Source organism: Panthera onca, chromosome C2, assembly GCF_046562875.1.
Source record: "Panthera onca isolate mPanOnc1 chromosome C2, mPanOnc1 haplotype 2, whole genome shotgun sequence".
NCBI classification, from domain to species: Eukaryota; Metazoa; Chordata; class Mammalia; order Carnivora; family Felidae; genus Panthera; species Panthera onca.
In genome coordinates, this window is record NC_138347.1 from 134,571,277 (window position 1) to 134,596,129 (window position 24,853).

The 24,853-nt window shown below is 36.6% G+C and overlaps 1 protein-coding gene across 9 annotated transcripts in view; it reads right to left on the reverse strand.

The window, feature by feature from the left end:
* The window catches only part of TBC1D5 (TBC1 domain family member 5), a 535,872-nt gene that overhangs the window by 236,185 nt on the left and 274,834 nt on the right, over positions 1-24,853 (reverse strand). For all 9 annotated transcript variants that reach the window (XM_078432387.2, XM_078432389.2, XM_078432388.2 and 6 more), the window contains 4 exons: positions 8,497-8,605; positions 6,916-7,005; positions 6,737-6,811; positions 5,309-5,376 (listed from right to left, as the gene is read on the reverse strand). In XM_078432387.2, coding sequence (XP_078288513.2) covers positions 5,309-5,376; positions 6,737-6,811; positions 6,916-7,005; positions 8,497-8,605 — 342 coding nt within the window. The remainder of the gene's footprint in view (positions 1-5,308; positions 5,377-6,736; positions 6,812-6,915; positions 7,006-8,496; positions 8,606-24,853) is intronic.

Here is a 24,853-nt window from a genome sequence, read left to right on the forward strand (position 1 = left end):
ACAGAGGAATTCCCCAAATGAATGTCAGACACAAAACCACAGATCCAGGAAGGTCAGAGGACACTAGGCAGGGTAAATGCCAAAGAGCTGTGCCTAGGCATATCATCTTCCAACTACAGAAAATCAAAAAATATAAAGGAAGAACAGAAGAAGGAATAAGTAAAAACTTTTAGTTTTCTTATTCTCAATTGATATAACAGGTACCAGTTGTTTAACATAATAATACCAACGATGTATTCAACCATGTATGCTTATATGTGTGTATATATACAAACATAGGTATGAATATGCTTATATATAAATGAAATGAATAACAGCGATGTTACAAAGGATAGGAGGAAGGAATTAAGATTACTCTGTTAAAGTACTCACACTGTTGGTGAAGTGGTATAGTGTTATTTGAAGGTGGATTTGGATCACCTCAAATGCAAATTGCAAAATTTAAGGCAACCACTAAAAAAAGTAAAAGAAGTACAACTGGTATGCTAAGAAAGGAAAGAAAATGAAATAATACAAAATGCTCAATTAAAACTTCGAAAGGTAGAAAAAGGGTGGAAGACAATAACAGGACAAGAACAAGGTAACAAAGAACAAGGTACAAAGAACAAAGACAAAGAACAAGGTAACAAATAGAAAAGAGTAACAAATATGATAGATAATAATCCAAGTGTATCAATAATCACTTTAGATGTCAATGGTCTAAATGCGCCAACTAGAAGAGATTGTCAAAGTTGATCAAAAACAGGACCCGACTATATATGCTGCCCAGACGGAACCCACTTTTAAGTATAAACACACATTCAGGGGTGCCTAGGTGGCTCAGTCGGTTAAGCAACTCTTGAATTCGGCTCAAGTCATGATCTCACGGTTCATGGAATAGAGCCCCACATCAGGGCCCTGGGCTGACAGTGCAGAGCCTGCTTGGGATTCTCTCTCTCTCTCTCTCTCTCTCTCTCTCTCTCTCTCTCTCCCTCTCTCTCTCTCTGCCCCTCCCCTATGTGTGCACATGCACGCTCTTGCTCTCTCTCAAAATAAATAAACTTTAAATATAAAGACACATTTAGATTGAAAGTAAATAAATGAAGAAAAATATATCATGCCAACACTAATTGGAAGATTTTTTTTAAAGGGGCATTAGCTAACAATAAAGGGGTCAGTTCTCCAAGAAGACATATCAATCCTTAACATGCATGCACTAAACAAGAGAGCATCAAACTGTGTGAAGCAAAAACTAGTAAAACTGCAATGAGAAATTTAAAAATCCACTATCATGGTTAGCAAGTTCAACACCCTCCGTCAGAAATGGACAGATCTGGCAGGCAGAAAGTCAGAAGGATATAGGTGAGCTCAACATCATAAATCTACTGAATATACTAATATCTATGTACTTCTTCCACCACCAACAGCAGAATACACAATCTTCTCAAACTCACAGGGAACATTCACCAAGAGAGACCACATTCTGGACCACAAAACACACCTTAAGCAATTTGGCAGAGGGAAAATCATGCAAAGTCTGCTCTCAGACCGCAATAGAGTTAAACTAGACATCGGTAACAGAGAGCTGGAAAACCCTAAAAGAGAACCGTCTGTGTGTTAGGGGGTCTGGGGAAGTCCATTCTTGCGCAGACCACGAAGAGTCACAGAAGGCTTTAGATTAGGCAAGTAGCATGACTCCAAGTGTGCTTTGAGAAAATAAGGCTGGAACACATGGATTCGACTAGAGGACAAAGAGAATGAATCTGAAGAGAAAACTAAACAAGTGAGAGACTCTAGGAAAGAGGTAAAAAAGGACCTCACACAGGGCAGTAAAAATGGAAGGGAATTGACTGAACATGAGAAATCTACATATAATGACATCCTAACCCATATTTACAAATATAAACTGCATATCCTCAATCTATCTACTCCTAACCATCTTTATTATTACACCTTTAGTCTAAGTCACTAACACTACTTAACTTGGGGTACCACAAGACTCCTAGCTATTTTCCCAGCTTCCCTGTGGATCTCTATTCACCCCACTGTACAGCAGCACATGATTTTTTTAGATATCACACCTCTGCTCAATATCCTCCAATGGCTTCTCATTGCAACTGCAATGAAATCCAAACTCCTTACTGTGGCCTGCAGGACTGCTTGACCGGCATCTGCTTTCTCACAGATTTCCCCTCTTACATCGCTTGCTTCCGGCCATACCTGCCCCCCTTCAGTTTCTCAAAATATTTTCATGAAGGGACTTTGCACTAACTGTTCTCTCTGCCTGGAATATTCTTTCCCTAGATCTTCACAGGGCTGGCTTTTAAAAATTTTTCACATCTCAGCTCAAATGTCATCTTCTCAAAGATGCCTTTTCTAGTCACTGTTCCTAAAACAGCCATCCCTCTAACTATCCTATCACCCTGCTTTATTTCTTCACAGCAATTACCACCCTCCACAATCATCTTCTTTATCTATACATGCTGATTGTCTCACCCCACCCCCATCCCTCCAACACTAAAATATATATCCCATGAAAGCAGGACCTTGTCTGTCTTATCTGCCACTCTGTTCCCACAATGCAAAGGATAAGCCTGGAACATAGCAGACATTCAGTAAACATACATTCCAAGAGACAGAATTCTTATCGCAGATGCTAGTGAATGAGTAACACTACATAACATTCACTGAGCTGTATTTCTTCCTTTCTTCCCCTATGGCATAATGAGGTGCTTTACACACTGGATTGAAAACCTTGGATTTTAGATCATGTGGTGCCTTATAAAAAGAGTGTATTACCTAAAGTAGTGTAATTATTCAAGCTATTTGGCTTTTATCATTAGGCAATTTGGTGGCTTAAAGTGAGATTGACAGTCTTACCTTACAAGCTAAGTCATTTGCCATAGAATTCATACAGAGATGGCAAGGAGACTTACTTACTCTAAATGTGGAGGAGAACCATGGGAAAGGCTTCTGGGGAAGATGTGCAACCCCCTCCATTCTATGCTGTGAACTATATAAGGTCTCCTGACTGCCGTCCCTGAATCTCAGGATTGCAAACTGAATTAAAATGTACCAGTGGAGACCAATTATAAGAAAAAAAGTCAGCCATATATGTGTTATACACACACACACGCCCAGTTTTATATGAAAAATACACAGAAGATATAAAACCAAATAGTTCTTGGGGCGCCTGGGTGGCTCAGTCGGTTAAGCATCGACTTCGGCTGAGGTCATGATCTCACGGTTCATGAGTTCGAGCCCCGCGTCGGGCCCTGTGCTGTCAGCTTGGAGCCTGGAGCCTGCTTCAGATTCTGTGTCTCCCTCTCTCTCTGCCCTTCCCCTGCTCACACACCCTCTCTCTCTCTCAAAAATAAATAAAAAAAACATTAATTAAAAAAAAATTAAAAAAAAAATAGTTCCAAGAACACAGTTTTCAAGAAGTAACACTTTCTCACACAGCAAAGCAGAAATGTTTGTGCTAAGTAACCAAAATGATCAACAGGCTCTCAGTGCCACTTCCTATGTGGTTTGGCTGTCTGAGCTTTATTTTGCCCTTCTCTTTGTTTGTTTTGTCTTTTAGCCAATGTGGCCGGCAGGGCCTCTGAGTGTGTGCTTCTGCTCAGTGCCATGGTGCCTCTTTTCATTTGGTAACAGTAGAAAGATTGGTCATAATCCTTCTTATTAGCCACTTTAAGCTGAAGATGTCAAAGTTTCTAAGATAACTGCCTACCGATGTTTTAAAAAAGGGATACCTTTACTGTGTGGTCAGCAATATATACCATGCATTTTGTTTTTAAGAGGTCTGCTTTATTGCCACTGATTATACAGTTACTTAAACTATTGGTGAGGAAATTCATTCTTTTGTTTTTTCTAACAAATATTTGAATGTCTTCTGAGCACCAGTATAATGGCATTCTACTTTCTGAAACTACATACTAGAGGTCAAGCATTGCCACCCAGCTCCTCTGAGAGTAGTTTCCCTATTATCGGTTACTCCTTGGTTAACTAGATAACTCAGCTCATCAAAATGATCCCATACCTCTCACTCCCCAACCTGCCACCATTGCCAGTTACATACAGTTCTGTCATACTCTGAACGTTTGTTCATTCATTCTTTCTTCCTTCCTTTCTTGCTTCCTTCTTTTCTTCCTTTCTTCTTTCCTTCCTTCCTAACTTCCTTTCTTTCTTTCAAGTAAGCTCTAGGCCCAACGTGGGGCTTGAACCCACAACCCTAAGATCAAGAGTTGCATGCTCTATTGACTGAGCCAGCCAGGCACCCCTCCACTGATTTTCACTTTAAAATAGAAAATTTGATTTGTCCAATATGTAGTATAATCTTAATAGCAGTCTATGTCATCTGATTATTCTGTGTTTGGGACCTAGAAAGAGATGAATGTCAGAGAACCAGAGGCCTTGACCTTGTTGTGTAATAGGTCTAGCAGGAACTGAACTAGCAGTGGGGTAGATGTGCGAAGCTGCAGAACGACCGGGAAGAAGGCACTAGGGATATCCATGACTCTGCAAATACGTGGCGTGTCCTAGATCCCGCTGGTTAAATCAAATTTACTAACATTTATGTAATTGCTTACAGTTTAAAGTGTAAACGCATCAAAATACTACGCTTATTAATCTACAACAGTCCTTTGAGGCGGTTAACTATTATTCCCATTTTACAGAAAAGGACACTGAGGAGGAAAGACGTTAGTTGAAAGTAATCTGCCTAAGATTATACCGTGTGTTGCTAGAACTTATCTTAGGACCTTTCGACACAAATTCCATGTACTTCCCACTACATGATCCAGAAAAATGAAGTCTAATATATAAAAGTTACAGATATTAACTATGTGCTACGTAAACAACTCTTTCACGAGGGAAATACTAAGTAGACTGGGAGAAGAGTTTGTTTGCAAACCTGAATGACTTTGAGAGAGAAATAAGGAGGGTAAAAATAATAGTTGTCATTTAAAAAGTAATTTGGTTAGAAAGGGATTCAAAGGTGTAAAGCAAGAGACAAATTTGTCTAAGAATACTTGTACTATGACAACATAATATAACCTTAATCAGAGCGCATGACTTCAAAATTGTTGAAAAGTGAAAAGTGGATTAAATATTATTTTAAGATATCAATATTTTAATTTATTTTTAAAAAAAAGGAAACTGTATTTTAAGAATAGAAAATAATCGTTACTACCAAAAATGGCCCAAAAAACTTTGTTTTTAACACAAGGAAAATACTGCATTTAATTAGAGCTTCTCTATGGATTTTGTATTTTGCCCAAGTTACAAAGAGATAACATCAATTTGTATCACTGAAAGTTCTACATACGTTCTTTTGACATCTTGTTCAATCATCGATCGAAGTTCTTTATCTTGAAAGAATTTGTTCCAAAGACTCTGAAATAAGGAAAACAACCTATTTAAAATAATCCCACACCTTTGCTTGACTTTTATGATATCATTTAATAATTTAAGTGATCAAATTTATCCTTCTCTGAGTTATCATTTCACATTGCAAAGGAAACCTGAAATTGGAATAAAAATATTAAAAACTAATCTCAGAAACACATTCTTATACTAACATCAATTTTTCCAGTGATATATATATATACAGTATAGTATGTATATTTAAAATTTTTGTATCGTCTATATAAAATGAATGATAGCTTTACTGCCATACATCCACTACTTCCCTTACAAAAACAAAGAGGTCTGCTTGGGTTACAGCAGGGCCATGGACCAAATGGTCTCAACTTGAACCTCACTTGAACTCCCAATGCACTAAGAAAGACACAGGAGTTTTTCTACAAAGCTTGGTTTTATGACCAAATAGATGTTTAGATACTTTTTAAAATGTGAATTTAAGTAAAGTTTTAAAACTTACTTAATATTTTATGTAGCTCTCCTATAGACTATGTTGTAACAACTACATGTATCAGGGAAAAAAAGAAACACTAATATTAGGATATTAGCTGGAAAATATTTTCTGTTAGCAGGGAAATAGGAATTAAGAGCAGTAACCAAAGAAGATACACAGTACCTCTAAAGCAGTAATTATTCTTAGTCTTCACTGGAATATGAGTGGAGACAGGCTGATCTTTTTCATTATCTTTAAAAACTTTTTTTTTTTAATTTTTAATGTTTATTTATTTTTGAGAGAGACAGAGCATAAGCCAGGGAGGGGCAGAGAGAGAAAGAGACACAGAATCTGAAGCAGGCTCCAGGCTCTGAGCCGTCAGCACACGGCCCGACGTGGGGCTCAAACTCAAGGGCAGCGAGATCATAATCCGAGCCGAAGTCAGATACTTAGCTGACTAAGCCAGCCAGGCACCCCTCTTTAAAAACTTCTGAATAGTTACTTTTCCTCTTGGATTAGTCCACCACGTGAGCCCTATCTATCACCAAGTGAGTCCATCAAGTTATCATAAAGAGAGGCTTTCCTAGCCTCCCCACTGCCCACTACAAGCTTGACAAAACAGTTCTATCCTCCTCTTTATGCTCTTTGGTTTTACTCTGAGTTCTTGTGGTCCCCTGAGACTTCTCCTCCATAGTGCCATTCCACAGTAATACATCATAAACTTCCTATAACACAGGATGAATACAGTATGGAATAATTTCCATCAGGTTTTAGGTCATATGGTATACAGAGTAAAAAACAAACAATTAGTGGGCACGAAATAACATTGCTTTCATGGTGACTGATAAGCATATTCTTATGGGCAAAAGAAGTTGAGATATGAATAAAGATGAACTTTACCCCTTCGTCCTGTGAAAGAGGATTATTGATCATCAAGTCTTGCTGGCCAACAACCTTTCTCGGGTTTGTGATGTGCTGGCAAAGAAAAAAAGAAAACACACACAAAGATCAGAGTTGGACTGATGTGGACTTGAAAGCATACATAAGAAAACAATTATATTAATTAAAGTACAACTTACTATTTCTTTAACGTTGCTATACCATGCTCTTAATTCTTTAATTCTACTTATCCACTGACTTTTATCTTGAGGAAGAACACAAAGAAATAGCTGTCGAGAAAAAAAAAAAAAAAAGCAAATTTTGTAAAAATCATAACAAGTAACATGTAAAACTATGCCAAACAGAGTCACCTGAAAACTGAAAGAGATATTCATATTCATTGTATTTCATATTCATATCATTCCAATTCCGAATAAAGTATATTTGGGAATGTTTAAGAAATATATATATTTGGGTAATTTAAAAAGTGAACAAAGGCCAAAAAAACAAGATCGCAAAAGCTACACCACAAAATTCAATCAACCTCCCCTCCAAATTTATATTAAAAATGAACAAGAAGAATTCATTGAGGTTCAAGTATAATTCCCATTTAAATTCTTATGTTAATGGGCTATTGACAGACACAAAGTCCCATCATTAATCTCAAGGTTTAAGATTTGTCTTAAAACAGGCAGGTAAAGGACAGAGAAGAAACACCTGAGGGCACAGCTTGAGAAATGAAGTGATTCCTTTTACAGCAGAAATGGAATCTGCAACTGGCAATCAGCATATGAAAATAACAAGCATTCTTAAAAAGACAAATTTGATTTAATTTAGTTTAATACAACATTAAAATAAATCTAGATTTGAGTTTATTTTTAGCAAACGAATGATACTGAAAGTTAAACAACAAGGAATGGGGGGTGGGGCACAAATATTTGTATACAAATATTCTAGCAGCGGGTCTCCTGCCTTTACTGCCTGCATCTAACAGAAGAAAAATGTATTTTAATTATTAAATCTAAATTATTAAATCTAAAACTGTCTAATACATCATGTGTTTCTTACTGTCTTTACTTGCACAGACTCTGTATGCTTAATTTATGCAGATAAAACCTAAAAAACTTTCAGTAGAAGTCATTTCAGAAATAAGTCTAAACCTGCATTAATTCATTTTGAGAGAACAAAAAGGGACAATATTTCCAAGTAATTAAAAAGAGAACTACAGATGATTACTAGTTTTGGTGATCAGTGGCCCTTTCTCTTAAAAGACTGACCTAATTTTCTTCTACTTCTCTTTCTTGCTGCCCTTTGCTTTGTGTTTCTAGGAAAGAAACGAAAGGAAAGAAAGAAAGAGAGAAAGAAGAAAAATCTTTTCCATCTGCTGCTCCTGAAGTGAAAAGGGAAGGTGCCTCAATGAAGGCAGGCACTGGATACAACAGGAACCTGAAAGTGAAACCGCCTCTACTCCTGCCCACCTTCAAGGATGTCTGCCAAACCCTCTGGGGAACGTAAAGGTGTTGCTTTGAATTCCACACCATCAAATGAGATGAAAGAATAGTTATTTCAAATGACTCCTTTACTGTACCAGTTATTCGAGACTAAGGTGGTTCAACCTTATTAGTAAATGTCCTATGAAAGATAAACATGGATGGCCAAAAAATCGAGAGTGAAGTCTCCTGGAAAATTCAGTGATCCCCTGCATGGGTAATCTCCCAGGGCATCAGGTAATGTGTTGATATACTGCAACCACAAACTGTAAATAAATATTTTCTTCTTACCTTCCAGCAAATGCTGCGGAACCTGCTGCTTCTCAGCTGCCCATTAATCCCCTTCTGCCTTATTGTTGCCAAGTAATTGTTGTTTACAAATAGTTCTTCCCATTCTTTCCTATATGCAAGAAACCAAAAGCATGGGGATCCCTTTGTTAAAATTCTCTGCTTGGAGAGGAGTGCTACAGGAAATTAATTTTAAATAAGTCTAAGAAATGCAACTTTTAAAACGTATATATTTAGTTGTGTACTGTTTCTGAATGCATGGCTGTCTTTTTGGACACAGTTCTTCTGTAGATTTAATGAATATGTAGATCGCTATAATTATGCCAGCTACTGAAATTCATAATGTCTATGGAGGCTATTCCATTTCGTCTAAAATGTTGGTAGTGCAGTTCAGTGAAACAAGAAAAAAATGAATATTAATATAAATATATGACGGCTTTAGCCACTGACAAAGATATACCTGCTCCAAAAATACACAACAGAAAGGGTAGTGTTGATTATATTGGCTTCTCACATGAAATATCTGTTTAAATGAACCCATTTCTCTTTAGTGTCAGGCTGGGGAGTTAAATATAATAGAAGACTACTTTCTTTAACTTTTAGTGCTATTTACTATTGAAATCTCTGCAACTTCTTTCTACATGATCAGTTTTAAAATTTTAACAGGTGCAGGCAAATTTGAAAAAAAACATCAAAAAATTAAAAAGCCTCACTGTAAAAACTGTTAAAGGCAAGCTTGAGTACCTTGCAGTACCTATGGCTGAGTAGATAAACAACTGAAATATGCCTCCCAGGCACGCAGACACCAGGGGCCTAACACCTGTGCCTCATTAATATACAAGTAAATCTGCTCTACTGGGAAACAATTGGAAATTAATTGTCCCAAACCATTTACTGAGTTTGAATAAAGAAAGTAGACCTACATTCCCTGCATCTTGTACCAAGCTAAACATCAAGAACCATTCGTCAACAGTTGAGGCTACTGAGCACAGCTTTATGAAATTTCTGAGTTCATAATGCCACAATATACTTACAATTTAAATTTTATTATCAAAGCTGAAACCCTGGCAAGCTCTTCAGTGCGACTTCCTCAAAAGAAAGCCTTTACAAGCCTCCATCAGCCTCCTATACGTGCAACTGTCACTGGCCAGACCCTACTCGTTTTGAGAAAGGACAGCCTTGACAACCATGCTCTTTGGGCCAGTAATGCAACCTACTGCACACCTACAGTTAAAAAAAACAAACCTGACTGTGCAGTATCTTCCGCAGAGTTTTCCAGAAGAGTGACCAAGGCAAGGACACCTTCCTAACTGCCTCAAACAGGAGACCTTCCAGTTCAGCCCTGCAGCATTGCTTCCCGCCACCGGCCCCCACCCACCTTCTGCCAGGAAGGGCTAGTGGCTAAGGACACCAGATGAGATAAGCACTCCAACTGCATACTAGAAGAAATGCATTCCTACCACCATTCCGTGAAAATGTCTTACTCTCAACACTCCATTCATAAGAGAAAGTCATGCTTCATTTTTATTTTAATGTGCATTTGTATCATTAGTGAAAGTGAAAATCTGTCATGCTTTTGAGTCACTTTATTTCTTTTTAAAAACTTCCTTTCTTGTCCTTTGCCTATTTTAAGCACCATAGGAGAGTGGTTAAGAGAATGGATTGCAGGGGCACCTGGGTAGCTCAGTGACTTCGGCTCAGGTTACGATCTCACAGTTTGTGGGTTCGAGCCCCGCATGGGGCCCTGCGCTGACAGCTCAGAGCCTGGGACCTGCTTTGGATTCTGTATCTCCCTCTCTCTCTCCGCCCCTCCCTGGCTCACACTCTCCCTCTCTCTCAAAAATAAATAAATTAAAAAAAAAAAAAAAAAGAGAGAGAGAGAATGGATTGCAGAACCACACTCATGGGATAAAAAGAAAGCCATGCATTCACAGAAACAGTACACAATTTACTAGCTACTCACTAGCTATGCAAGCATGGCCAAGTTACTTAACCTCCCTGTGCCTCTGTTTCCTCATCTGTAAAATGAAATAATAGCCTACCTCAAAGAATTATTATGAGGACTAAAATGCATGGCAAGCCCTCAGAAGCATGTCCAGCATATCACATTTTTAAAAATAAATATTAGTGTTCATAATAATTGTAACATCGTTTTTATTTTAGTGTGCCTCATTATAGGTCCAAGGGAGGAGTTATTCATGTTAAAAATACCACAGCTTTGTCTGCCACACATATTTTTAACCCAATTTCTCGATTTTCAACACAGTGAAACTTTTTAAATTTGTGTACTAATTTAAACCTAACATTTTTTTCTCTTGATGCTCTTTCTACTGTTTTCATGCTTAATTCTTAGCCACTCCAAGTTCAAAGAAATGTTTACTGAAATCTTTTTATCACACTAGTCCATTTGTATTACCTATAATTTTTTAAAACATATTGTCCATTTCCCAACAATGTCATCATATATTATCCACATCTCATATTCAAGTTTTGTTTTTATCCAGTTTTAGTAATACTCAAAGATGAGATAAGCAGTGAGTACTTCTCAGAAAATGTATGTCTAAATAGCTTGTGGTCTGCAAGCAAAAAGCCCAGATTTTAAATGCATTCTGAACCCAAGAGGAATCAAAATACGTGCAAGACCATGCAGTTCCATGGCCTGAAATCACCAATATGTTCCAGATGAGAGGGAAGTGTGAGGCAACTTCCCCAGCCTCTTCCCAAATCAGCTCCTATTCACAGGTACCAAGACAGTGTGAAAGTAGACACAGCTGGGGGCTAGATTCATTGCCATCTTGTCAAGTTAAGCAGCCTTTTAAGGTCAAGTTACATACTACTTATGTAATGAAGGATAATTATTTGTTAGCTTAAATAAGACCCTAGGCCTTGATTACAGTGTTGGTAAAGAGAAAAGGAGACTGAGGCATGTGAAATGGAAACATTATCTTTGGAATTCACAATCATTTAAATTTATTCATGGTACTTATAGTTCCAATTAAGGCTTAACACCTCAAACTGATGACTAGCCCTAACAACAGAGGAACTTATAGAGGCCACAAGATAACTTATTGTCTTTCTCCTCTATGGAATAGTGTTTTATTAATAAACAGTGATACAGAGTAGTAATAAACACAATAAACATTTAGTGCCTACTATGTGCTTAGCACTCACAGACATCAGAAAAAGCATTAAGTTATGTAAACCAGTAATAATATGGTTAAGGCGAAGCACTCTGATAGTACAGAGAGGGCAGAAATAGTTTTACAGGGGTGCCTGGGTGGCTCAGTCGGTCAAGTGTCCGGTTTTGGCTCAGGTCATGACCTCACGGTTCCTGGGTTCGAGCCCTGCGTCGGGCTCAGTGCTGACAGCTAGGAGCCTGAAGCCTGCTTCGGACTCTGTATCTCCCTCTCTCCCACTCACACTGTTTCTCTCTCTCTCTCTCAAAAATAAATAAACATTAAAAAAAAATTTTTTTAAAGAAATAGTTTTACACCTAAAAATTAAAACTTCGTGTAGAAAACAATAGTAGCACTACAGGCACTCAAATGCTACCCCAAGAGCTGGGCTGTTAGAGCTTGAACAGTCCAAGCTGAACCAAAATACAAGTTTTTTACAATCACAAATACAAATGGCGAACTACTCCTGAACTCAGATCAAGACGTGGAAGAATAAGTTATTTAGGAGTCAGTGAAGGAATTTTTCAGATTAATTAACAAAAACAAAAGAGAGGTAGTTCCTAAACTCTCTCTTATATCAAAAAAAAAAAAAAAAAAGTATACAGTGTGCCTGTAACAGCCAAAATCTGACAATGATGTTATTAAAATGCTAAAAAAAAAAAATCCTGATATGTTACAATATATAATATTTTAAGTAAATCACTTTCAACCTTTACAACAACTCTCCTGCAGTGTATATTTTTAATCCCTCTTTATCAGTGAGGAAACTAAGGCTCAGAAAAATTGAATAAGAAGGAAAAAAAAGAATTAGTAAAAGCATCTTCCTGGAATAACATGGAAACAACACTAAAAGGGAAACATACTGCAGACAAAGGATAAAAATGGCCTCTTGCAAGAAGGCAAGACAAGAATATGACCTCAGATTTTCTTCCTTGGACTTCTAGTTTTTGAGAAGGGTACAGAGTCCAAGGGTACAGAGATAAGTTTTCACCAGTTGGACTGAGAAAATAAGTCAATAGCTCCTGTGAGTGGTTAAAAACAACCTGGGGTATTTAGGTGTGGAACACTCACTGCAAGGGAACAGATTCTAGAGAGACACCTGGGCCTTAAGGACTCCCTTGACAAAGCACTTGTGCCATCTAGTGGCAACCACTAAGCCTTGCAGGCACTGGGTCCCTAAAAACAACCAGCATCTAAGGAGGGAAAGGCAAATAGTGGTTTCCTTTCTGCAGCCAATGGTAATGGATTGGTAGTGACTACCATGGAAGCACTGTGTCAAGAAGGATTCTGAGGATACCAGGTGCTCCTCAGAGAAGAACACTGTGACTGATTAAAAATGCTGGCCTTGAGTGTTGAAGTCATTTCTAAGTAAATGAAATCAACTTTTGCAGCAGCAATTGAAGGAGGTCTCTCCTCCAAGAATACCTATTTAGGTAGCTAAGACTCTTGGCAATGTGTTTTTGTTTTTGTTTTTTGATATGGAAATCAACTAGAATATGCAGTGATAAGCTGCATGATCATAAAGAGATCTCTATTTCTAATAATATATATTTATGTAGTATTTTCCCAAGATATGCACATAAAATTGGTATAAAACTAGTTAGTACTTTCTAAATTTAATTGTTTAAGTACTTTGGTAACCTAAATAATGCATAAATTCCTTGATTATGTGGCAATTCTGGACTAGAAAATTTCTGAATTGTTCCACATGATGACATACTAGACAAACAATTTTATAATGTCTATTTTATATGATGATTTCTAACCCATTTTCATGCATTACTTGGGCAGGGAGCAATGTCTCTATGGGGCTAACTAAAGAAACTCAAACAACTACGACGACTGAAAACAATTCAGAGACTACATCCCATCGAGTACTGAGGATCTCCAATACTTGGTAAAGAGGAGACACTCTGGTTTTCACTGATAAAGAAACTGCTGAGGGGAAGGTACAAGGGACTATCACCACGGGGGAACTGCAACAGGTCACAGAGAAGGGAGACCTAAGAGGGAGGAATGGTAAGGAGGTGGTATGGTGAAGGAGCTCCGCAGAGATGATCCCATACTTTACAAGGTCAGCTAGTCCTCGATCATTTCATTTTTGGAGACCTGACTAGACTAATAGCAGCACTAAAGGCCAGGCTAAAATAAAGGTGATCTTTAAGCAGAATGAGACCAGAGTTAGATGCGTAGAATATTTGACGGTGTGAAAGCACAAGGTAAGAAAACAGTTTTATGATCCTAAAGCGTATGGCAAATTTGAAAACAACTGCCAATGAATTCCCATAACTGCTTTATCAGATATGTAAGTAAAAGGACACAATAAACTTTTAAATCTGTATGGAGATATATTAGTTATTTTTACTAATGAAAGGACTGCACATAAATCCAATATTCCAAGTAAAAGAGTATGTAGTTTTATGCCATCTTAAGTATGATTTTAAAAATACTATTCAAATAGAACAAGGAACATCTAACTAAAAAAAAAAATCAATGGAAATATGAGAAGTGTAAATTAGGTATGTCAGCATCAGACTGTAAAGTGTGGCACCAGATATGGGTAAGCTACAACATTAGGACTGCAGGTGCCAAGATCAACCAGATAAACACTGATGTTATCTATAATTACCTCATTTTTAGCTTAAATCACAGGTAATGAGGGAACTCAGAGACTCTAAAAGGCAATTAGAAACTGTACTGGCTTTTTTGCTTCCTGTATCAGGAATTTTTAAAAACTTACTTTTATTTAAAGCTTTTTTTTTCTCCATAATGAACCATCAGGGCATATCACTTATACATATATAAATAAATATAAAAACAGAATGCACAATTACTCACAAGCTTAAAATGGATTTCTTTCTATGTCTAGGTGAAATATGTTCTCATATGGTGAGGCTCCATTGAAACAAAGGCAACAAATAGTTCACTGTGTGGAGGTTTGTTAAAATTAATTTATGATGATGCTCTGATTTGGGTTTGGAATTAACTCTGAATTGAAAAATCTTGAACTGCCACCTCAATATCCACAAGAACACAAAGAACTGAGCTAGTTTTGGACAATCAGATAGAAAATTCTTTTTCTAAAAAACATGGATCATTTTCTTTAAAATATAATGTTTAAGAGCTTCTAAATTCAAGATCATATTATGTAGGGAAAGTCAACAAATATGCCTTTAGAAAAGGAATTAAGAAAAGCTGTATCACAAGGTCATAAAAAATTAAGTATATAATAAAGGTCATTAGACTATCAAAGGAATGGCATTTAGAAATGAGGTGAGAAATGGATCCTGTACCAACCATCTCTATGAAGTTGTCTGGAATGAATATAGTTTATATTCCATAGTTCACTGATGTTTCTTGGATAAGGAACTCTTGGAGACACCTTCCTGCAGACTTCTCCCACCTGCGTTCCATCCCCACTGCACCACGTTTACCTTGCTATTTGGATACGAGCAGGGACTTGATACCTAACTCTCCACATGATGAAGAATTTGCCACACAGTCTATAATGTAAACAATACTATGAAAGAAATGCTTATAGAACTGAGAACAAATTATTTTGCAGTAACTCAGAAACAGGCATTTATTTATTTAGCAAAATCTGATATCCTAATTAAAAGCCAATCTTATTTCATAAACCATGTTTTCAAGACCAGGTTGACTTATAGGATATTACACATATAGAAATACATGTATGCTTCAGATAAATACTTTCTCTTAAAGAGATTTAAATGGATTAAAACTGAATCCATCATTCATTTGATAATCTGTAGATCAGCACTATCCAACAGAATTTTCTGAAGTAACAGAAATGTTCTATATCTGACTGTCCAATAGGGTAATCATCAATCACATGTAGTTACTAAGCGGATGAAATAAGGCTAGTGCAATTCAAGAACTACATATTTTATCTTAATTAATTTAAACCTAAATTTAAATAGCTTCATGTCACCAGGTCGTTCCTATAGTGAACATCAAAATTCAAAGTGTTTTAAGAATAAACCATTCATGTATACATTTAACTTTGAAAGTAAAACCTGTAACATAAGTATACACATGATACATGTCACCTACAGTGTTACGGGGGAAAGAAGACAGATACACGTTAAAAGTTAAATAGTATGGGGAACCTGGGGGACTCAGTCTAGGTTAAGCGTCAGACTTCGGCTCAGGTCATTAACTCGCGGTTTGTGGGTTTGAACCCCGGGTCAAGCTCTGTGCTGACAGCTTAGAGCCTGGAACCTGCTTCAGATTTTCCTCTCTCTGTCCTGCCCATGCTCATGTTCTGTCCCTGTCTCTCAAAAATAAATAAAAATGTTAAAAAAAATTTTTTTTAAAGTTCAACCGTACAAGTAGTTATAAAGTCAAGATAATTCCATAAGAGATGTAACACAGTATAGAATTAATTCTAAATGAATGGGGTGCTACTAATAAGGTCAGATATAGATGTAATATTTTTTTCTTTTTTGTCTCTAATTGCCTTTCCCTGTCTATGACTCTGTCTCTACCACCACCCCACTGCCTCTTGCTTCCTCCCACCTCCTTCTTCTCATACACACACATAAAAGTTAGGGAAGCAAATCTTTAGTGATGACAGGTAACAAAAATGATCAATGCTGCAAAGAATCAGACCCAAGATTTGAATCATTAGCCTAATATGATCATATTAGACTGCCTCAAAGATCCAGGAAATGAAAATTTTAAATGGGAGATAAATGGGTCATGTGATAAAGTAAACTTTAGTTTAAGTCAATATGGACTTTATGGACTTTATAATTTCTTTGGATTAATGTGCCTAGGAAAGTAATTTTACATGGGCCTCTGAAAAGGTAAGGAAATATCTCTATCCAAGGGCCACTAGAAAATCTCACAATTTATAATTTAAAAGAAAAAAACTCACCACTATAAAAAATCCTATACTCGAATACCTCATTTATCCAGCATAAACAAAGACCAATATATGCCGCGCATGTGATTTTTTTTTTTGGGGGGGGGGTGCAACATAAAAATGTTGAGAGTATCAGAATATTTCTAAATCTTGCAGAAATTTTTGTATAAATGTGCTATACATTTGGAAAATGTATGGCCATTTGCCCCACATTAAATAACTCCACGCTGCTTTGCTTTTGGAGTTTTCCATTCTGTGTTAGTGGCATTTTTTTCATGACTATTGGCTACTAATTTGTGTAATGATTGTACATTAGCTTTTAGAAATCCTAAATCTACATCCCTCTGTCACTTGCTCAGTTTGCCGTTTTTGAAATAAAGACAAACTAGACTTTAAGCTTCATACATTCCAGCCTATTTCAACATCATAAACTGTCATAATCTTTTCTAATTTAACAAAAATGTCAAATAAGACTGTGAAAGTAGAATAAGGGCTGAAAGGGCTCTTTTGTGCCTAAACACATTTAATAAAAACCTTTTGGTATTCTAATAGTTTCCCCTTATTTCTAAGTTTCTGGTTATATTCCAGCTGGTTGAAGCTATTAGAAATTTGACCTGTAAATAACTGATATGTCACTGTACATCCAAATACCAGCAGCCAATCCCATTCCCAGCCTCAGTCCTTGAGTTTGGTCAAGAAAGAATTCACGAATTCTTTTTTTTTTAATTTAAGTTTTATTTATTTATTTTGAGGGGGGAGAGGGAGTAGGGAGGGGCAAAGAGAGAGGGAGGGAGAAAATCCCACGCAGGCTCAGGACTATCAGTGCAGAGTCTGGAACTTGGGAGTATGAGATCCTGACCAGAACTGAAGTCTGAAGCTTAACTGACTAAGCCATCCAGGTGCTCCCATCCACAGTCAAATTCTTAAGTGAGCAAACCATTAGTTGCAGTTGAGATCAAAGTACCCTCTCCAAGTAGGAGAGGACGGGAGCCCAGAAGGCAACTACAACAGGAGTCAGCTTGTCTTTCCTCTTTTTTTTTTTTTTTTTTTTTATGTTTGCTAGGTTAAGGGTCCCAGCTAAGGGGTCTGACTGAGGCTGCTGGCAATCATCTAAGGGACTCCTCCTATGGGGCGGGGGGAGGGGTTGGCCCTATATGGTCCTTGTTGGAATGGTTAGGACAGCCATCCCCACACGCAGGGAGGGGGTCAAAATCACAATGTAAATGTATTATAATGAAGCTATACTCCTGGCTTAGACTCCTGAGGGTCTTAGGGGAGACTGCAGGTATCTCCCCCCCACCCCCCACCTCACCCCTTTCCTTAACTGCCTACTCTATCTCAAAAAAAAGAAGGAAAAATCCCTATTCTGAATACCATGTATAGGGGGTAAGGGAGAAAGGGTTGGGAGAAGACATTAAAATAAAGGAATCAGGGTGTGGAGACCTAATTTGAGTCTGCACTGTGTTTCCTATGTAGGCTAGAACACCAGTGGGAGTAGTATTTTTATTACTGATTTTTTAAAAAACAGTTGTTCTGCATCACAGTGGAAGATGAACCATTTTCTCATGACCTCCTTGTCCAAATTAAAATGTTTCATAAAAGTCTTGTCTTAGGCAGAAGTATTCTGCACTGATGAAATTTTATGTTATCTGAAAGCTCACCTACTTCAAGAGAACTCAAATCTCCTCCTGACTTTATGAGGCCTTTTGTTATTTTTTTTTATTCTGTTATCCATATGCTCAATAATTCAGATATTCCCAAATGAATGCCACAAAAGTTTCAATTATATGACCACAGATATCTTTACATGAACCAGAGATGTTTCCATAAAGCTGTCACATGGAATGCTAATATACAACAAAAATAAGCACAAAAAATGCTCATTTTTTATAGAGCTATTTAAAATATTATGATTAGGAATGGCGCCTAGACATATAGAGGCAGGAAAGGGCGTTCCTTCTCTAGGTTCCACCAACAGTCCAGGTACAGGGGGAGAAAACAGGGATGGGAACAGTGTTAAAAATGTCAATCAGACTACCCAGGCTTTATTTATTTATCCCACTCCCTGCACCTTCTTCTGGATCTCTTAAATAGAAACAAAGTAGTCCCCGTTCAGCCTACATAATCACAATATAAAAGAGAGAAATGGGGTCTGGGTTTGACCCAGGGGTCAGGTGGGGAGGGGCAAGCAAACAACAGCAGTTACTTAAGAGATTATAAACTCATTACTGAGTACTGAACAAAACCCACACAACACCAGGTCTGTGCCTGGTTCAATGACAGTAGAGCTCTGTTGCTCAAGACAACTTTAAGATCTAGAAGCACATTAAAAAATTGGAATGAGAGTCCAAAGATATCCTGTTTGGCTTCAAATGGGTTCAGAGACTTGGGCCTATCATCTGAATTACTCTACCAATCTGAGCAAATAGCTTGAAATGCAATCTTTGAAAATCCTTGAAATAATATGTCAACCAGCTAAACTACTAGATCTATCTCAGAACACTGCATCTCTAATCATGAAATGAAAACTATGTCCACATGTTCAGATGATACTAGGACTTCTTTTAAATTTCAAATATTCTCTCATTAGAGGCTATTTTTTATTCCATAGCTGCTTTATTGATTTTTCCCATATTTCTAAGCACATAATATTCATTCTCAATTGTATCATTACCAACTATTTCATATAATATGTTTTGTGATTTAAAGATTCACATTTTCACCTCCCAGTTAAAATTTTTGATCATGGATTTAAATATATCAAACACCTATGATATAATAAAATCTAAAACTTTAATACTATCAAAACAGTAGTTCATGCAAAGTAACAATATCAACACAATGAAACAGATATATGTAAACACTCATATTGTAAGGACCACTGTAACTGTCTTTTATAACTAAGGCATAATTTTATCACTAACAAATATAAAGCCAATTGATCTAACCATTCTAATAGTGCCAAAAAACAAAACAAAAAAAACAAAAAACAAAGAATGAATTGCTTAGAGAGTAGAAAATGAAGACTGTCTTTTTTCATATTCACCTCACAAAAAATTCCTGTCCCTCTAGAATGTCTAGCAAGTTATTACCTTCCCCTTAACCATGACTTCCCCAACCCCTTAATTTTAACTACTCCATCTAAGGAAAATGCACCCCCATTATAACACTGGCCATAATCTACATTAGTTGCTTCCATGTCTGTCTCCCCTCCTACATGACGAGCGGGCAGTATTTACTTCTCTTTCAGTCTTGGAGGTTTAGCACGCTTGGCTTGCCTATAATGGATATACAATAAAGATCTTCAGAATGACTGAAGATGTGTTAGGTCTCTTGAACAACAACAACAAAAAAGATATAAGAAATGTTAGAAAAACACTTCTGAAAGCTCTAGATTGGGGGGGGGGAATGAAAAAAAAAAAAAAAAGGATTACTCCCCCCCTGCCACTTTTCCCCAGAAGGCAAGGTAATTTGATACAGAAAATACACAAACGCTGCATATCAATCTTTACTAAAATATTCTGTGAAAATTCCACCTTTAAACTGTATCTTTGAGACTTACAAACTTCATCAAATCAAAAATCAGTAATTAAGTCTTATATAGAGCTAACTATATAACTATAAAGCCGACCCATAAGTAAATAAACAAGCAAGCTATTTGTAAAATGTTTAAAAAGATTTATAACTTTTCATTTTGAAACAATACTTCTTTGTATTATTTTCTCAAATTATAGATCCAGTAACACACTTCAACATTACTGACCAAATATTGAATTGACTTTACCTATTTCACTACCACACTTAAAAAACGAAGCACACTAGGGGCACCTGGGTGTCTCAAGAGTTGGTTGCGCGTCCAACTCTTGATTTCCGCTCAGGTTGTGATCCCAGGGTTGGGGGACCCAGCCCTAAGCTGGGCTGAGTGTGGAACCTACTTGGGATTCTCTCTCTCTCCCTCTGCTCTTCTCCCCCCACTCATGCTGTCTCTAAAATTACAAAAAATAAAAAAATAAAAAAAAATAGTGAAGCATGCTAATATATATTACAAATAGTGACCCATGAGCTGCCAGGAGTGCATTTCAACTGGGAACACCAGAGGAAAACAGAAATGTGTCCTGGGGAAGGGACTCTCAGTGCTGACTGACTGGGAGCAGCTTATCCTTATATTTGAAATGTATGCCTGTCTTTTCAAAGATAAACATTTACACAGCCTTGGATGATTGGAGCTTGCAGCTGACTATGTAAATAAACAAATATGAAAAAAAATTTTCCTTTAGAGCCTGGCTACAGATAATAAAAAGGGCTTGAAGGGACTTATGAAGCAAAGGAACTCAAACTAACATGTACACTCAAGTCAGTTTGGGTTATGTTAATTTAAGACTATAAATGCAGAGGAACCAGTTGATTACTTAAGTGGAAGGTAACATTTTCAGAGCCTTAAGTGATCAAATAATTAGTTCAAACGGTTGTATGTTACAGAAAAGCATAGATACTGACCAGTTCCACTATCATAAAAAATAACAGTTACTTCAAGATGATATTTTCATCATTCAAGTATGATTTTTCTCCTTCTCTCAAAAATGGCTCCATTATGGAAATATAATAAAAGGTATCATTTTGATTTTGGTTTCTGGAAAATGCGAAGGTTACATTTTGTGCTCTCTGAAACTATCATTTAACTATAAAGGCTGTGGTGCTATTTCAACAAATATGAAAATGAGAACTCAGAAAATGTGATATTGAGATTATGAGGTTAAATGAGTGTGGATTTTATAAATATTCTTCCTATGTAATCTGTAGATAACTGTAGATATTTATAGATTTGATCTTTTACAGATAACTATAGATCTAATCCTTAAACACTCATTTATCATCCCTTTAGAACTGCACAGAATTTCTAAAAATACTTTTCTGAGACAAATGACAACTATAATAGGTGAAAAAGTTTATTAAAATTTACAGGAAATTTTAGGGGTGGCTGGGTGGCTCAGTCGGGTAAGTGTCCAGCTTTTGGATTTGGCGTAGGTCATGAACTCACAGTCGGTGGGTTCAAGCCCTGCATCAGGCTCTGTGCTGGCAGTGCCGAAGTCTGCGTGGGATTCTCTCGCTTTCTTTCTCTGTCTTTCCCCCACTCTCTCTCTCTCAAGATAAATAAATGAACTTGAAAAAAAATTACAGAAGGTTTCAGAAAAGAGAGAAAGGAAAGTGCAAAATCCAGTATTTATTGTTTACTGTGTGCTATAGCTGACTGGGCCAGCTGTTCCACACATATGTAGGTATGCTCCCTCCACTCTATGATATGGGAGCTGCTAACATTCCCGGTTTACAAATGAGGTAACCAGGATTCAGAGAGGCTAATTATCTTGCCTAAGGTCAGTCAGTGAGAGTCTTATTTCTACCTGTGTGCTTTTTTCCAAATTGTTTCCCTAAATCATGTATTTATTCTTAAAAATGTGTAGAGTTTGTATCATATAGGTACGTGGATTCTCAACAAAATGTAGACAGCACAAAGTGAGAAAAGCGATGCTCTAAGAATCAGGAAAAACCTCTCTCATCTGCACACTAAGCTATGATACCCTGGAAAAATAAAATGGCAAAGGCTTAGAAACTGCTTAAAATGACCGGGTGGTGGAAGAGTGGATGGAAATTTAAGTTAGTCTCTATTATCTTTAGTATGTGCTGTGCTCTGAATGTCTCCCCCCTGCCTCCCCTTGTTGAACCTCAACACCCAGTGTGATGGATGTTTGGGGGTAGGCCTCATGAATAGAACTTGTGGCTCAGAGAGCTCTCTGGCCCCTCTGCTATATAAGAACACTGTGAAAAGAAAGAGAACCAGGAGTGGGCTCCTACTGGACACCCAATCTACCAGCACCTTAATCATGGACTTCCTAGCCTCCAAAACTGTAAGAAATAAATTTCTGTTGCTTATAAGCCACCTAGCAGCCTGAACAGACTAACGGCATAACATTCAGCAATTAAATTAATTCTCAGACTCCATATTCTTAAATATAACAGATTAACAAACTTCTATCACTCTAAGAGTATAACCAGAACCCGTATTGCTAAATTTTAAATCCAAAGTATGCTTTTGTTCTATTACTTCTACTAATATTTTGAATCACTACTTCATGGTTGATTTAAGACATGCACACTTAACACACACAAATGGGGAAAAAAGGGATTATGCTAAAAATAAATGTAAATGATAGAATGTGTAAATATTTTCCACATTCTCTCAAATTACTGATTACATGTACATAGGATAAATATTTTTGTGATAAAACTGTAAGGCTAAATTTTTAAAGTTTACTCAATGACTAAACAATGTTCAAATTAAGGTATTTTTATTATTCTGGAAAATAATTAACTTTAGATTCAAGAAGCCAAACCAACTATAATATTTTCAAAACATTTTATCGACTTCAACAGCCTTTAACTCTGTGGGCTACAGAATACACCATATTGAGAAAGGGAGGCAACTTCAATATTAAGAAATTAAAAATACCACCAATTTAGAGCCAAATGGCTTTTTATCTTCTTTCCTTTTTAAGGCAAGAAAATAAAATATATGAAGGAAAAAAGTTACCCTTTTCTTTTGAAATATGAAATAGCAATTCTTTAGAGGAAAAAAAAATAGGAAGCCAAAAAGAATGGGTATTTCTTGATTTACAAAAACATTGCGTGTACTTTACAAATATTTAAGGTCTTTATAAATTTTCAAGTCTCAAGTGATCCCACTATCCCCGTTGTAGGATTTATTAATTCAAAAGACATGCCCAAGTATTTTGCAATCCTTTCTGCATCCCACTATCTTTGTTTTTTTTCATTCAACACCAGGGTTTCTAACTATTGTAATCTTTGTTTATTGGCTCTGAGTCAGAACAATCACGGTTATTACTATCTCCGACTGTATCTTCAGTAGTCAACACTTCAGTTACAAAGTATTATTTGAAAATCATCCAATTGTCAAAATTCACAAGATAATACATTTTTCTTAATGACACAGCTTGGGAAAATACACCCAGAAATGGTACCATGTGAAATTAAATTGTAAAAATAATTAGGATAGACTACATGATTTACTACCACATATCAGAATCTAGAAAATCACAGTTACATATACAAGTGTATTTAAAAATAATCTACAATGACTTATATTCTATCCTATGACATTTATACAATGCCAACATGATGTCTGAAAATGAAGCAATATTCTGAGTTTCCCAGAGAATGCCAATAACTGGTCTTGAGTCTTCTCTAACTAAACTGACTATTTAACCAATGTATCTTCACATGGATTTGTCACTACAGAAACACAACCTAAATCTTAAATGAGGCAATCCTCAATCTTTAAATCCTAAATAAAAAATGAGGCAAAAATGAAGTTGTTTTCTATTTGGGGAATTATAACATTACGTGTGAAAAAAGCATTACACTGACTCAAAAACCATATAGACTTCTCTGAACTTTTGTGGAAAGTTATAATTTGATCAATAAAGATATTTAGAAACCTAGGGTAAAAAAAGGAAAGTTTAAAAATGCTCACCTTCAATTTATTTCATAGGTCACTGTTATACCATCTAATAAGATAATTAAAAACATGCAAGCAGCTGGTACTACAGCTAAACAGATTAATGTAATAGTCTGTAGTCATATGTGCTGGCAAGGGGCTCGCCTCTTTGGAGAGGAGAAGGTCAGCTGCCCTTGGGAAGAGGAGGAGGGTGGCGGGGAGAGAATATTCCTTCTACCATGTGGCCCTGTGCTACAGTCACTAAGTTAATCATCTACTGCAAACTGCTAATTGGCAAACGACTACTCTTCTTTCATACCCAGCAAGGGTCTCTCAGGTTTAATAGTTAAATAAGACATACAGAGCACTCATATAAATCTGACAGAAAACACTGGTCTTTAAAAAGCATATGATCTACTGCATAAACCAATAATATCTTCTCAATTCTTATAACATTTCCATTTTAACACATCATCTGCAAAATGGTTGGGGACATGTAACTGAATTTTAACAAAAACTTCTAAAAATCTACTCTATTACCTAGGCACCATATAATAATCATACCTTAGGAGTTAAATTCAGCTGTACTCCACTGGAATCAATGAAGCAAAACCACAAAAGACACAAATCCAAGTAAAACCTCCTGGCCTAAGAACAACAAATCTATGAACGTTAGGCATATGAAACTATATCATGTTACGATCTGATTGATTATAGATTTCGAAAGTTGTCAAAATTCCAAAAATCCACCTCTGAACTTATACAAATAGTAAAACATCTGCCTTT